Below are 14,712 nucleotides of genomic sequence, written 5' to 3'. Positions count from 1 at the left end.
AGAAAAACTCCTGTTGTGTTAACATGTACTGTAAATAAAGCATAACCCGGAGGAGGTAGAAGAATGAGGCAGCAGAGCAGAGGAGGACAAAGACCCAGGGAGGGCAAGATGTCCTCCTTTCCTCAGAGAAGGACCCTTCATGGTAAGTGTCCAAAGGTCCATCCTCCCTCTGAGACGGAGGACATGTTGGGTGCTTCCAAAGCAGTTTCTACTTTCTGGGTGAGATGTGGTCTTTGTCCAAGATCATGCACTGCAGTACCTTTCTACCACAGGTGGTGTCCGCAGAATAATATAGATTTAATTTCTAGCATCTCACCGAGGTCGAGATTGACAACCATGTTGCTGTCTTGCAGACTGTATGTTTTGTTATTGATACCTACGGCTGCTGAAGGCATTTTCTTCCCCAAATTGAGGGGAGATATACTGATGAACAGTAAGTCTGACCTTCTGATTTGTACTATTTGGGGCAGATCGGCCTTGAGCTTCCTTCTGACATCTAGGTTGTGTCAGAGCCTCTCCCTAGTATATTTAGGGTAAGGGAGAAATATGGTAGCCTTATCTCTTGCAACCTATGGAATTTGGAATAGACTTTTGGAAGAAAGGTGGGGACAGTGTGTGCTTAGGTCTGAGATTCTTCTGGCAGATGTGACCACAATAAGGAAGATGGTCTTCATTCTCAGCCTTCTCAGGGGAACATCCTTGACCAGTCCAAATGGATGTTTGGTCAGGGCTGTGTAAAACATTCAGTGCTTTCCTCCTGCCCCACTGAGTGAGGACTTTCCAAGAGGAATTGAAAATTCTGACCATGAAGTGTTTTCTGGATGCTAGGAGAGTGTCAGCCACCTCTCCGGAACATCCCTATCTTAGGAAGATTTTCCTTTCTATTTCCACACAGTTAAGTAGAGTGAGTCTAAACGAGGGTGCCAAAGCATTCCCTGCTGTAATGTGACAAGAGAGGTTGATAGGATGAGGGGTGGAGATATTGCCATCTGTTGGAGTGTGGAAAAGCACAGTCTGCGGGTCCACCAAGAGGCAATCACTAGCACTTCACTCCCTGTTACTTGATCCTTCTCAGGAGTTTGGGTATTACTGGTAAGGATGGTAATGCGTAGAGGAGGCCTAATGGCCACTGCGATGTCAGGGCATCTGCTTGTGAGTAGAACAAACCTTGTCATGTACTTTGGTAGTTGATGGTTGTGTTGGGATGCAAATAGGTCCATGAAAGGTGTTGCGAAGTGCGATGTTATCCATTAGATGAGATCTTTCTTAAGGGACTGTTCTACTTGTTGAATGGTCTACCTGCTCAGCCAGTCTGCCTGGACATTGAATATGCCTTTGATCGAGACTAGGTGACCTTCCTCCCAGGTAAGTATCCTTGTCGCCTCCTTGTGCCACCGCAAGGTCTTGTATCCCTCCTGCTTGTTTACATATGTCTTGTCTGTGACCCTGTCCATACAGATCAGGATGTGTGAGTTCACTATCTGATCTCTGAACTGGAACAAGGCCAGACAAATTGCTCACATTTCCAAGACATTGATAGGAAGACGTGCCTAAACTGTGATGCTTGCATCCGTATTTGTTGCTCTCAAGGAGTCATGGATCTTTTGATCTGAAGTGGTACCTGAATGGGAAGATCTGTCTTCTCCATGACCTGTTGATAATAAGATCTGAGAAAGGTCTGAAGTGGTCTTGCATGTAGAAGACCCCAAGGTATCGCCTTGTTGCTGGCCACTAGCAAACTCATCAGTTTGGGTAGTGTTGTGAGAAGTGATTTTCACTCTGATGACAGTCTCGGCCAGCTGTTTGGTCTTCCTGACCTCTTCTTTGGTGAGGGATAGACAACACTCTTTTGATGATCATACCCAGGTGTTCCTGGTGTCTTTTCCTGCCAAAAGCCTGGGCTGAGATAACACGCCAACTCCAGCTGCAGAGCAGGAGCGCGCAAATGCATTCATCTTCCGATCAGTGGAATGGGCCTTTTGAAACTCTTCTGTGGCTCTGAGGCTGACTTGTAGCCGGGAGACCGCACAAGCCGCAGAGGCATGTCGGTGCCGACTAGTTGCTGGGAGCACGTACAAGCCGGGAGGCATGTCGGCATCAGATTCATCAATCCCCATTGCGTTCGATGCAAATACTGGGGAGCATTCCTTTCCGTTGTCTAGGAAGCTGTCCTTAGAATCCCTGGCGTCCATCTTGTAGGCAGCTGCCTCAAATGGCTGATATGATCGTCTCAGTCAGCCAGGGAGAGTAGTAAGAGGCAGGAGAGGACAGCAAAAAGATAGGGAGGAACTATGAAAGTTTTAAGTCAACGGAGTTTGAAAGACAAAGGAAAGATTAAAGGAAGAGAAGAGCAAAGGAGTAGGAATGGGAAAGTGAAAATGAAAACTGAAGTCTTAATAAGAAAGTAGCAGAGCTAGTCTGCTACTAGACTGCTCTCCCTGGAGGCAGGAACAGAACTGAAGAGAGAGGGTGTCCCACATGCCAGACAGGAAGAGGAAGAAAATCAGTTCCTGCCTCCCTGATTGGACAGTGGGAATCACCCAAGATGTCCTCCGTCTCAGAGGGAGAATGGGTGTGCCACAACATCTATTTTGATGTACAGCCTGTAGGACAAAATATGGAGAAATAGACTCGTTTCCAATTGGCAAAGGATGTATATTATCTGTTCAAATTATGTCAGAACATATTTGGAAAGCTGGATTAAATTTAGATGAAGATGTAGTAAAAACCAGTGGAAGGAATAGTAACTATCTGAGATATGCAAATGACACCATGTTGCTGGCAGAAAGTAATGAAGACTTGAAACGACTACTTATGGAAGTTAAAGGATAAGTGCCAAAGCAGGATTACAGAAGCCAAAAGTAATGACTATTGAGGAATTACTCAATTTTAAGGCTGACCATCAAGAAATTCAAATTGTTATTCCTCTCTCATCAACCAAAAGTGACACTGCAACCAAGAAATAAGGAGATTGATACTTGGAAGGGCAGCTACAAAGGAAAAGATCCTTAGGGATAAGGAAGTGTTGCTGGAGACAAAATTCAAGGTAATTTACTATGTATGGATATGAAACTTGGACAATGAAGAAAACTGATAGGAAGAAAAGGGATTCATTTGAAATTTGGTGCGTGAGGAAAGTTTTTTGGGTACTATGAATGGCCAACATATAATTGGGTTCTAGTTCAAATCAAGCCTGACTTCTCCCTAAAAGCTAAAATGACTTTGGTTACAACATGAGAAGACAAGGCACACTGGAAAAGACAATAATGCTTGGGAAAGGTGAAAGTTGTAGGAAAACAGGAAGACCCAAAATGAAATGACATGACTCAATAGAGGAAGCCATGGCCTTCAATTTGCAAGATCTGTGTAAGGCTGTTAATGATAGGATGTTTTGGAGGTTGTTAATTCATAGGGTTGCCATGAGTTCAATGGTACATAACACACATTTCAGATATTTCACCACCACCCAACCCTGAAAACAGTTTCCCCATGGTTTTAATATTCCCACAAATTCTCTGTGAGTTATTTACTGAAGCCAGCAAAATCTCCTTCTTTAAATTTGGAAACTAAATACCTTCTAGTGTCTCTCAAGTAAGAAGGCAAAGCAAAGCTTAAAACAATGCACACATGAGGCATGATTCCTTTATATTCTCAACTACAAAAATCTGCAATTGTAAAAAGAGAGACTTTGCAATCAGTGTCTTCTTGTGATGGCAGAGAATGCCATCAAGTCACTGCTTACATATGAAGACCCTTAGGCCATTTCCACACACGTTGGATAATGCACTTTCAATGCACTTTAGTTATCCTTTAGAAGTGGATTTTGTGTTTCACGCATGAAAACCCAGTTCTGAATGATCACTAAAGAGCATTGAAAGTGCATTATTCAACATGTGTGGAAGCAGCCTTAGTGGGGTTTTCAAGGCAAAAGACTAACAGAGGTGATTTGCCATTGTCTGCCTCTGTAACCCTGCTCTTCTTTGGAGGTCTCCCATCAGATTACTAACTAAAGTTGACCCTGCTTAGCTTCTGAGATCTGATAAGGCTTGTCTGGGCTATCCAAGTCAGAGCCAGTATCTTCCTACCACTTGTACAACAGGTTGGTTCCTTGGGTATGCCCATCTAAGGTTCATGGGAAGACAAGAGGCAAGAAAATATGTGAAAAGCTCTTATACAGACCGAATAAGAGAACATATATCTGTTTAAAAAATCAGAAACTAGCAAAAATGTGCAAGGAACTCACAAGAATGAGAGGCAAGGGAGAAGATGCCCTGTGCTAGAAGAGATATTCTTCAAGTGTTATGTTACAAATCTACACGTACTGTCTTGCTCCTAGGAAGAAGAGTGGATGGGTGGGGCAGTTTTAAAAGAATTGTCTCAACCAAATTATACTGTTGGCAATCCTTCATGTCAAAATGCTTCCTTTCAAAGTTACAACTAGAAAGCAGGCTCATCCCATCATCTTGCATTTTCTTTAATGGAGCAAGAAAAATGAATATTCTTCTCTACAAATATATGACATTTAGATAATTGTTAAATACAGTATATTTTAATGAGTCACGAGACAGAATATAACTCACCTTACATGGGTAAAATACAACTCTAGTATATTATCTTCAGATATTAGAACTAGAAAAAAATCAGGAAGAATGAAAGTGTACATAACATAAATGTATTTAAAACATACCTATGTCACCTTTCCACCAAATTCAGGCAGCAAAATGGAAAAGTTTTCATACATGGACAATCTCTTTTTTAAAAAAAAATCCACTTCAAAAGGAGATTGAAACACATGAATGGGACAAATTTGTATGATTTATTTCTGCTCTAGGTAAAATTTTAAAGAAACTGTTTTATAGATTCTAGGATAGTTTCCCCATGTTTGTATGATCTTTTATTTTAAAAATATTCCATCATCACTATGATGCTACACATAGATACTACTACTGTAAAACTTACCTAAGCAGTAATGTTCATTATTTTGAATCAATACAATCACATAAAAAATAAATTAAGATAATTTATCTCCCTAACAAATTATGTAAGGTAGGAAGATTGCTGAAACTGGGTGTTAATCTGGTTTGACAGGTTCAGTGTTTAATTTAGACTTGGGAACCCTAAAGTTAAATTCCTGTTCAGCTACAAATGCATAAAGCATCTTGCTACATCAATTCTTCATTTGTAAAATTCTATTACCACAGAATTCTCCTGATTTGTACATTCAAATGATGTCATGGTCACTACTACATATACTGTAGCATAAGATTATTTAAATTAGAGCCCACTTCAACAGGTGCATAATGCATATGAATCAAATATACTTGGCTATAGGGTCAGACTAGCTCAGAAAAGCTTGTGCCCCATTATATTTGTTCTCTAAGCTGTCATAAGACTCTTCATTTCTGTAATAGGCTAACAGTGTCATCCTAAACTGAGTTACAGCCTTCTAAATCCACCAACCCTGCTGACAATAGCATTGTAACATAGCTACCCCTCTGGAATTTGTACATGAAGCATGGCATAGATTTGTTTGCTAATAATAATAAACCTCTTCACAGATCAGCCTAGGGAACTATTAATCATCTTCAGATAAATGCACAGGAAGCTACTGAAAATGGAAGAGATTGACAATATTGGTATGTAAGGCAAGCAAACCAATAAGCGTTTGGAGACTTGTAACTTTTGTGGATTTGCACTGCTGAGTTAGTCATATGTTTAATTTGTCCCGAATGAGCAAACAAATATGCAGAAAAAGAGGTCGAAGCAAAAAATTTAAGATGATTTTTTGGCTCAAAATGAGTTGTGTGAGATGTTATGCAATCACCATCTACTGTGCTCTTAATAGCAGTTCTGCACCCAGCTACTGCCAGGTCCCATTTTCTCTCTCCCATCACTACCAAAAAGATGCTAGACAGAGAGCACAGGGCAGACTGCCCAGACTGATTTGACTTCACATGTCATCACACAACCAAATCCCATTAGTTACTTGATGACACAAAGGAGGGAAAAAATAGTCAGGGGAAATATACTAGCCCGATGGAATACTGGATCAGAGCAGCTGATTCCCATAACAAATCAAAAACTGTTTTTGATACTTTATGCTACATGGAAAGGGGCTAGGGGGGAATTCATCTCAGCTATAGCAGAACTTGACAGAACCTGAGTTCTTTCATGAAACACACACCACACACAAAGAGAAATGTGGTGCTATTTCACCCCCTTGTGGCAGATTCTAGCAAGATTTCATTTCCAAATCCCTGAATATACATGATAGGTAATGATAATAAAAGTTCACATTTTTTACAAACAAAATAGGGTTATAGTAAAATTGAGTTCAGGAAGGCACATTCTATAAAGTGAACAGAATTCTAATACTAATGTCTGCAAATAGCAGGCATTTTAAAATTCTTGCATTATTGTTATGTTGTGCTGTTCCTATTCATGGTTGTCAACCTTCAGGTGGGAGCTAGAGTTCTTCCACGATTAAATTGATCTCAGGACTACAGAGATCAGTTCCCCTAGAGAAAATGGCTGCTTCACAACCCTGCTGAGCTCCACTCCCCAAACTCCATCTTTCCCAGGCCCCACCCCTAAATCTCTAGGAATTTCCAACTCAGAGTTGGCAACCCTATTTATATTGAACCAATTTCTAATTTGTAATCCAGTTTTTTGCACTGTTTGTTGTATTTCACTTGTTTATTACATTCTTATTGAAGTTGCCATTTTCTCCAGGGGAACTGATCTCTGTAGTCTGAAGATGTTCCACTAATGAGTTAGGAACTACAGACTTCATCACTACGTTGTATTGGATTCATGCTATTGCTATGTGTGAACTTGTATCTATTTACCCTATGGCATTATTTATGGAAATGTTCTTGATACCAACTGTACTAATCTCACACTGTGTAATCTGCCTTGAGTCTCAGTGAGAGGGATGGACTATAAATGACATAAATAAAATATATCATTTTGATTGCCTTATCTTACTCTGTAATCTGCTTCAAATCTCAACGAGAAAGGCAGGCTATAAATGAAGTGACTAAAGAATCTAATTAAAGAACCTAATTGTGCTAAACTTTTCCTCACACAGTAAACCTCTGGGCCACTTGGCAAGCTGCTTCAAAAACAGATTGTGGTTCAGTATTGTGTGTGTGGGGGGGGGAGAACTGTTCATTCAAAATTCCCACTGGGCTAGTTCAAATATCTTTACCTTAATTGACTCACTGGAAACCAGCCAGTTTCTCAGTATATCTCAGCCAGATAGGGTACAGCAGTGTTATTCTCATAACCGATTGAAAGCGAAGATTCACAGAGTAGTAGCTGTTCTGAGCCAGCCTTGCAAATTTGGCTGTACTTAGTTTTGAAACAAGAATTTCCTAGCTTACAGGTCTCATACATTCACTATGCTCAAGGAGGGTGCCATACTGCAATGCATGTAACAATCATTGCCCCATAGTCATCTGAATTCTCCAACAGAAAGATGGGACTAAATTGTGTGTTCATGCAGATCATTCCTGAAATGGCAAGACAGAGTCAAATAGGAGGAAGGCTTGTAATCACTGAGTTGAAAAAAATTACCTCAGGTGATTTCAACAACCCATCAGAAGAACAGACAACTAAAAAGTTTTTATTTTTTTAAGTTTGCAAATGGGGGGCATATAGAGAAAGTTGTCACTCACTAGAAATGTGAAGACAGGTGACGGAATTTTTTCCTCTGTGGACTCGGAAAAAAATGTAACGGAGAAATTAGAGAGCACTAAAAAAATTCCTGTGATGTAAAATTTCCAGGAATCTTGAAGCCACCGAAAATCTGTCCTTTCCTTTTTTTCTTTCAGAAAAGATTTTCCAAGGAAAGACTGAAATACATGCAATACTTTCCTATCAAATCTACTTATTTTGCTGCTTTAACAATATAAAATGCATCATGTATAGCTTAGTTAGCATATAAAACTGTATTAATTGGCATATTCATGGAATTCATGCCTTAGTTTTCTAGAAGCAAAATTGCGACTACACCCAATTCTAAAATAAGAGAGCTTTAAACTGCTGCATCTAATGCATCTTAACATATCTCACAAAGGCCAAAAAGAAACACAAATATATTTCACAAGAGTTTTTACTGCTCCCTGAAGTTTCCCAATTTTTCCAGGAGAAAGAAAAGCCCCCTCCACCAAGTCTTCTATGTTATTTCATTTTCATTTTATTCCATTTATATCCCTCCCTCCCTGTGAGCAGGCTTAGGGTGGGTCACAACAACAACAACAACATTCGATTTATATACCGCCCTTCAGAACAACTTAATGCCCATTCAGAGCGGTTTACAAAGTATGTTATTTTATCCCCACAACAAACACCCTGTGAGGTGGGTGGGGCTGAGAGAGCTCCAGAGAGCTGTGACTAGCCCAAGGTCACCCAGCTGGCTACAAGTGAAGAGTCCCATGCTCTTAACCACTACACCAAATTGGCATAGGTTAAAATATATATCAAATAAGGTTAAATCACATAAAATCAGCAAGTAAAAAGGCACCTACATCAGATCCAAAAAGGCTGTAGCAAGCCATAAAGTGAAGGCAGTAAGACAGATCTACCAGTCACATCAGGGCAGGCATAAAATGGTGAATAGGAAAAACATGAGTAAAACATAGCAGTTAGGAGGGACAGATCACCGACACCTCAGCCATTAGGCCAGGCAGAATATTTCCATCTTGCAGGCTGTGTGGTACTGTAACAAATCCCACAGGGCCTGGATCTTCATTGGGAGAATGTTCCACTAGGCTGGAACCAGAGCCTAAAAAAACTCTGGCCCTGGTCAAGGCTTGAGCTGAGGACCACCAGCAACTGCTTATCTACAGAGCTCAAGGCCCTCTACGGGATATATTAGGAGAGGTGGTCCTGCAGGTATGCTGGTTAAATGTCAAGACCAGAACCTTGAACTGGATCTGGAACTCAACTGGAAGCCATTACAGCTCTCACAGCACCTGACGGATATGTGCCCTAAACAGTGTCCCCATAAGGACATGTGCCGCTGTATTCTGGACCGTTTTCAGGCCAGGCCCACAGGCAGCCCTGCATAGAGCGAGTTACAATAGTTCAACCTGGAGGTGACTGTTATACCTTTTCAGTGAATAAAACCTTGTCTTAAAAAGCACTTCACTCATTTAAAAAAAAAATTCATATGCTTTTTTCAGTGTTCTCCAAAATTTTCCAATTTTTCTATCTATTTTTCTATTCTTAGGAAAGAAGGAGTTTTTCCCTCAAACGTTTCTGATGTTTTCTGTACTTTCATGTCTTTACCTCTGAAATATTTCTCTTTCAGAAAAAATGAAAAGCTTTTTAAGACAAGGTTTATTTATTTAGAAATTTTTTATGCAGGTTCTCCAGGTAACCTTTCCAAGGTACTTCACAAAATAAAACATAATAAAAACACAAAACATTAAAAGATGCTAATTAAAACCCATCTTTAAAAGCCCAAATACAGCATAAAAACATATACATCAATTAACAGTTTAAAATGAAATCAACAGTTTTCAGGCTAAAAGTACACTATAAAAATGGTGCTGGAAGCCAAGTAAAGAGAAAGTTTTTGCCTAGCACCTAAATGAGAATAGCATATGTGCCAGGTGAGGTTTAAAGAGAAGGCATTCCATAGGTAAAGCGCCACTACTGATAAAGCCCCATCTTTGGCTGCCATCTACCTCACCCATGAAGGCAGAGTCATGGAGGGCAGGGTTTGAGAGGCAGATCTTAATTGGCAGACTACACAATAAGGGATAACACTGTCCTTCAAGTATCCTGGTCTGAAATCATTTAGAACCTTAAAGAGTACCTGCACTTTGAACTGTGCCTGTAAACAAATATGTACTATGAAAATTATTAGGTAAGACAACCTACAGTATTATATAATGATAAATTCTAAGAATACTGTAGACATATTGTTTGTGGCCTACCATGACCAGTGACACCACATCTGATATTGTCTCTTGGTGGGCAGGGCCACGCCCACTTCACAAGAGGCATCTGGAGATGGTACAACCTCAGCCAACCCAGTGGAGACATCAGCTCCATCATCAGGAAACAGGAGTGGGGCTACACCAAGAGTTTCTACTGCACAAGGGCTCTTCACAATACCAAAATATACAGCTTGTATGAGCTACAAAGACGTACTTAAACCACTACACCTCTGCACTAGTTGGCTCTGAATGCAGAGAGAGGACAGAGGCAGAGAGAAGAGCCTCAGAGGTCAGGAGAGGCTGCCAGGCACAGCTTCCTCTCCAAACATATACTTGAAAATATACTATAAATAGCTTTGGCAAGAAATAATATGTTTGATAATATATTTTTTACAAGTTCAGTGTTCAATTATTTTCTTCTGATATCCAAATATGCTGCTAGTCCTATTCTGACTGTATGTCCCACCCAATGCACTCTTTTGTTTACTAAAAAAATATTTTCTAATTTCAACGTACTGTTTTCTATGTCTAGATGGCAAGTATTACATGAACGAAGGATGCTTAAGGTGCAGCAATTTGCAACTCACAAGTATTAGGTATATTTGCAAACTGCAGAAAACATCCTAAATAGAATTACACTCTTCTATGTTTTTTGAAATCACTGTATCTTGTCTTAGGATGGCACTATAATACATTTATAGTTTTTAATCTCATAAATATATCATGTACTGCAATTTTAGATGTTAAATTATAAATATACAGTTTGTGTTGTTAAAGCAATTAAATAAGTTTAGGTTTTATGAGGAAGTAAGCTTAGCATAACTGTTAAAGACCTCCTTTATTTCTTACTTTTTGCCTTTAATCCTCTTCTTACACCCTCTGGGTGCTATCACCAGGAATTATATTCCAAAATAAAATTCCAAATATTCCAAAATTAAATTCCAAATATTCCAAAATTTCACCTTTAATAACTTGCCCAAGTATCAGGCTCCTTCGTGGGACTATGTGGCCCTGAAGATAGGAATGGAATATAGGAATAACAAATACTCTGGGATGAACCAAAAAACCAAAATAAACATTTATTTTTACAAGAACCGTATTGGTTGCACACTAGTACTTAAGCTTGATGGTTTCAAAGATAGTTCGCAGTTCTTAAAGTTTCTTTACATAGGCACAGTCACACAGATCTTTATAAACTTTCTCAGGCACACACACAGTTTGCTTGCTTCATATAGATCAATCTCTCAGTCAAGTATACATAGACTTTCTCTCTCAGGTGCACACATAGTTTGCCTGCTTCAGATAGAATGAATGTTCTCTCACAGACATGCAAAGTTCAGGCTTTCACACAGGCTGCCTAACTGAACTAGAATGAAAATCCCCTCAGGCTTCCACACAGGTTGCCTCTTTTGCCCAGACTCTTTTCTCTCAGTAACTAAACACTGCAGCTCACTCTGCCCACACTCTCAGTCATCAACCAATCACCTCACTCACTTATCCCTCTCTCTTTCACCCCCACTCTTCATCTGTACCAGACCAAGCATTTAAAGACACACACATCCAATATCATTACAATAACGTTTCAGCTTTCCCCCAAATTTCTAGTTTCTCCCTCCAAAATGGGTGGGTTTTTGGTACATTTCCAAAAACTGTATGTCTCTACTCATCATTATCGATAACAAAAGCACTAACCAGCAGCCACAACCACTTGCCACATAAATATTCAGCAACACAGGAGACAACACTATCTAGGGAAAGAATCCCATTTTTCCAACAACAAAATCATAACAGAAGTAATTAATCATTGGCAAATTACCCTTCAAGTAAAAATTCTGCATTTATTGCATTGCAAACTGATCACTTCATTCAATTTCTATGTAAGACTGTGATTAAACTTTCAATAGTTTTGATGAAGCTTCTATAGATAATGAGGTCATTTAAGGGATCCATATTTTAAAATTAACATTTTAAGTAAAACAGCACAGAATGCATTTTTGAAAATGTAGGACTGTATTCTTAAGAGTACCTATGAAACCTAATAAGCAAGCAGTCATGGCAACTATTAACTAAGTTTGAAAAGACTGAAAATCTAGATCTCACCAACTTATGACTAAAAATGTATTATCATAATTTTACCTTTTAAAAGCGTTAGTAACTTTGCCCACATCGTATAAACTTTGTTGCAGAAACAAGAGTCTGAACAAAGCCCCCAAAGCAAAATGAGTTTAATTGCTTTAAAACTCTTAGGCACCACAGTTTCCCCTTTGCAGATCAGGAAAGTATCCAGGGGAGAGACACTGGCTGCGCTGTGCCCATGGAAACAGGAAGAAAAAAGCACTTATACCTTCCAGCATGCATAAGCTCCCTCCTTATGTATATAACACCATCAGTGTTACTTAGTAACATCTCACATCCAAGCCACCTCATAACTGAAGCTTTTGGTTTCCATGATTCTATGAAAATCAATGTGGATCTTTCAAATGCAAACTGCCTCTTCATCTGGACTGATGGCCAAATGATATGTTACATGCAGGAGATGGAGTTCTGGGTATCACAATGAATCACAAGCAACAACCAGAGTTCATAATTTACATTAGAATACCAAAAGGCTGTACCCACTCTTCTGCTTTTGTATAGAACGTACAAACACTAATATTAAATTAGAAGATCCATTCTATGACACAAACAAAATTGCAACCTCTGTGTTCTACTTCAGACTAGAAGAACATCCCAACTACGGTTGCCAGCCTCCAGGTGGTAGCTGAGGATCTCCCAGAATTACAACTGATCTCCAGGCCACAGAGATCAGTTCACCTAGAGAAAATGGCTTCTTTGGAGGGGGGACTCTATGGCATTATACCATGCTGAGGGCCTTTCCCTCCCCAAATCCTACTTTCTCCAGTTTTCACTCCCCGAATCTCCAGGAATTTCCCAATTTGGAGCTGGCAACCCTAATCTCAACATGTCAACAGACCACACTGGCTGATGCAGACACATAAGGGCAATAGTGGGAACACAGATTTTCGTCTTTTTTTAGCCCATCCCGGTACCAGCCAGCCCTGTGATTTTCAGACTAACATGCCTTCCTTCAACTGTCCCAAGAAAGCAAGGAAACCCCAGAAAGTCTGCAATACATGGCGTGTCATCCCAACAATAAGACTGGACAAGTATACTTAAAAGGGTTTAGGCTTGATATTTCTGCCTTTAAGAGAGCACAAATAATATTACCAGCCACCCTCAACAAACCCTGGGTGTCGAATAAGAGGCTTAAATGAGTTACGGCGCTTATTTAAAGAAAAATGCAGCTATGCCTTACCCCAGGACACGGCTGTCCCACAGAGTCGCCTCACCACGACCACAGCAGCACAAATGGCACACCGTGGTTGCTGTCCACTATTGCACAGGCGACTGTGGTCCAGGGGCTCCTGTGGCATCGACTGCAGCGGCGCCTCATTTATTAACTCCATAACTAAAGAAAAAGGGCGCTGCCAACAGGCACCCGGCGGTTCCTGGCCGTGGAGCCGTGGCCGGCTCTGGTCGAGGGCGAGCAGGTAGGGCCCCTGACTCTTGCCCGCTCCCCCCTCCCCCTCCCCGTCCCGCCACCCACCCTGCACGGGCCGTCCACGAAGAAGACTCCCAAAGGCAGGCTGCAGGCGATGAGCGCGCTGGGCAGATCCTGCAGCGAGATCGACTCCATGTCGCAGTCGATGAAAGACCAGTCTGACTCGGACCCCGCCGCCGCCCCGGCCTCCCCAACGGCCGCCGCTGTTTCTCGCGCTGCCGCTGCCGCCGCGTCCGCGTCCGCGTCCTCGCCCTCCTCCGCCTCCTCGTCTTCGCAGGGTCTCTCGTCGTCCCTCCAGCCGCCCCCCCGGTCCTCCATGCCGGGCGTTGAGGGGAGGAGCCAGGGGTGGTCACAAGGCCCGGCGTTTAAGCTCAGCCGCCGCGTACTCAACAAGCGCCAATCCACCGTCGCCTCGGCCTTAACCCCTTTTCTCCGCCGTCGTAGCCCCGAGGCTGGATTGGCCCTGACTGGCAACTGTCGACGCCTCGAGGCTTGCCGTGAGCCAATGAGACATTTCGCCTGCCGCTTCAACAGGTGATCCACCTTGGCTCCGCAGTAGCCATCTTGGATTAGGGCACTGCCGGTACTTGTTAGCCCGACCTTAAGCCTCTTCTTGCGGTTTTTTTCTCTTCGCTACGCAGCCCCACGAAGTGCCGTCCCTTTCTTCAGCGAGACCGTTAAGGATATATTTATTCTAGATAGCTAGCATGTACAAAGGCACCACTAGGAGTACAGGATGATTTAGTAAAACAGATCGCATTTGAAGGTGAATGGAAAAGGAAATTTTTAAAAAATCTTAAGAGGATCGTATTTTTCAAGGGATCTCAAAAATACCTGACACCCTTTTCCTCAAGTATGATTCCGCACACTTGGATAATGCACTTCCAATCCTCTTTATAGTTCATTTGGAACGGATTATTTTGTGTGCAGAACAAAAAATCCACCTCAAACGATTGATAAAGTGCATTGAAAGTGCATTATCCAACGTGTGCGGAATCAGCAAGGTCACATTTTTGTCATTGCAGAAGATTTGGGCTTTCTGTTTACTTGTTTCTAACTAGAAGTTACAAACTTTTCGGGGACTTGCAATACCCTATTCTCACCGCATACATCCGTTTGAGGTGTGCATCGAGATCCCACCCCACTGCCCATCTACTCTGGCTATTGTATATTACACTGAGAGTTACGAATTAGGATTAA

General features: G+C 41.3%; 1 protein-coding gene across 1 annotated transcript in view; it reads right to left on the bottom strand.

Moving 5' to 3' along the window:
* Window positions 1-13,835, bottom strand: part of RCAN1 (regulator of calcineurin 1) — a 50,950-nt gene extending 37,115 nt beyond the window's left edge. The window contains exon 1 of the mRNA XM_054973703.1: window positions 13,558-13,835. Coding sequence (XP_054829678.1) covers window positions 13,558-13,830 — 273 coding nt within the window. The 5' untranslated portion in view covers window positions 13,831-13,835. The remainder of the gene's footprint in view (window positions 1-13,557) is intronic.
* Between the last annotated feature and the right edge of the window lie 877 nt (window positions 13,836-14,712).

Source organism: Eublepharis macularius, chromosome 3 (genome assembly GCF_028583425.1).
Source record: "Eublepharis macularius isolate TG4126 chromosome 3, MPM_Emac_v1.0, whole genome shotgun sequence".
NCBI lineage: Eukaryota > Metazoa > Chordata > Lepidosauria > Squamata > Eublepharidae > Eublepharis > Eublepharis macularius.
This window is presented reverse-complemented; position numbering and strand designations above follow the sequence as displayed.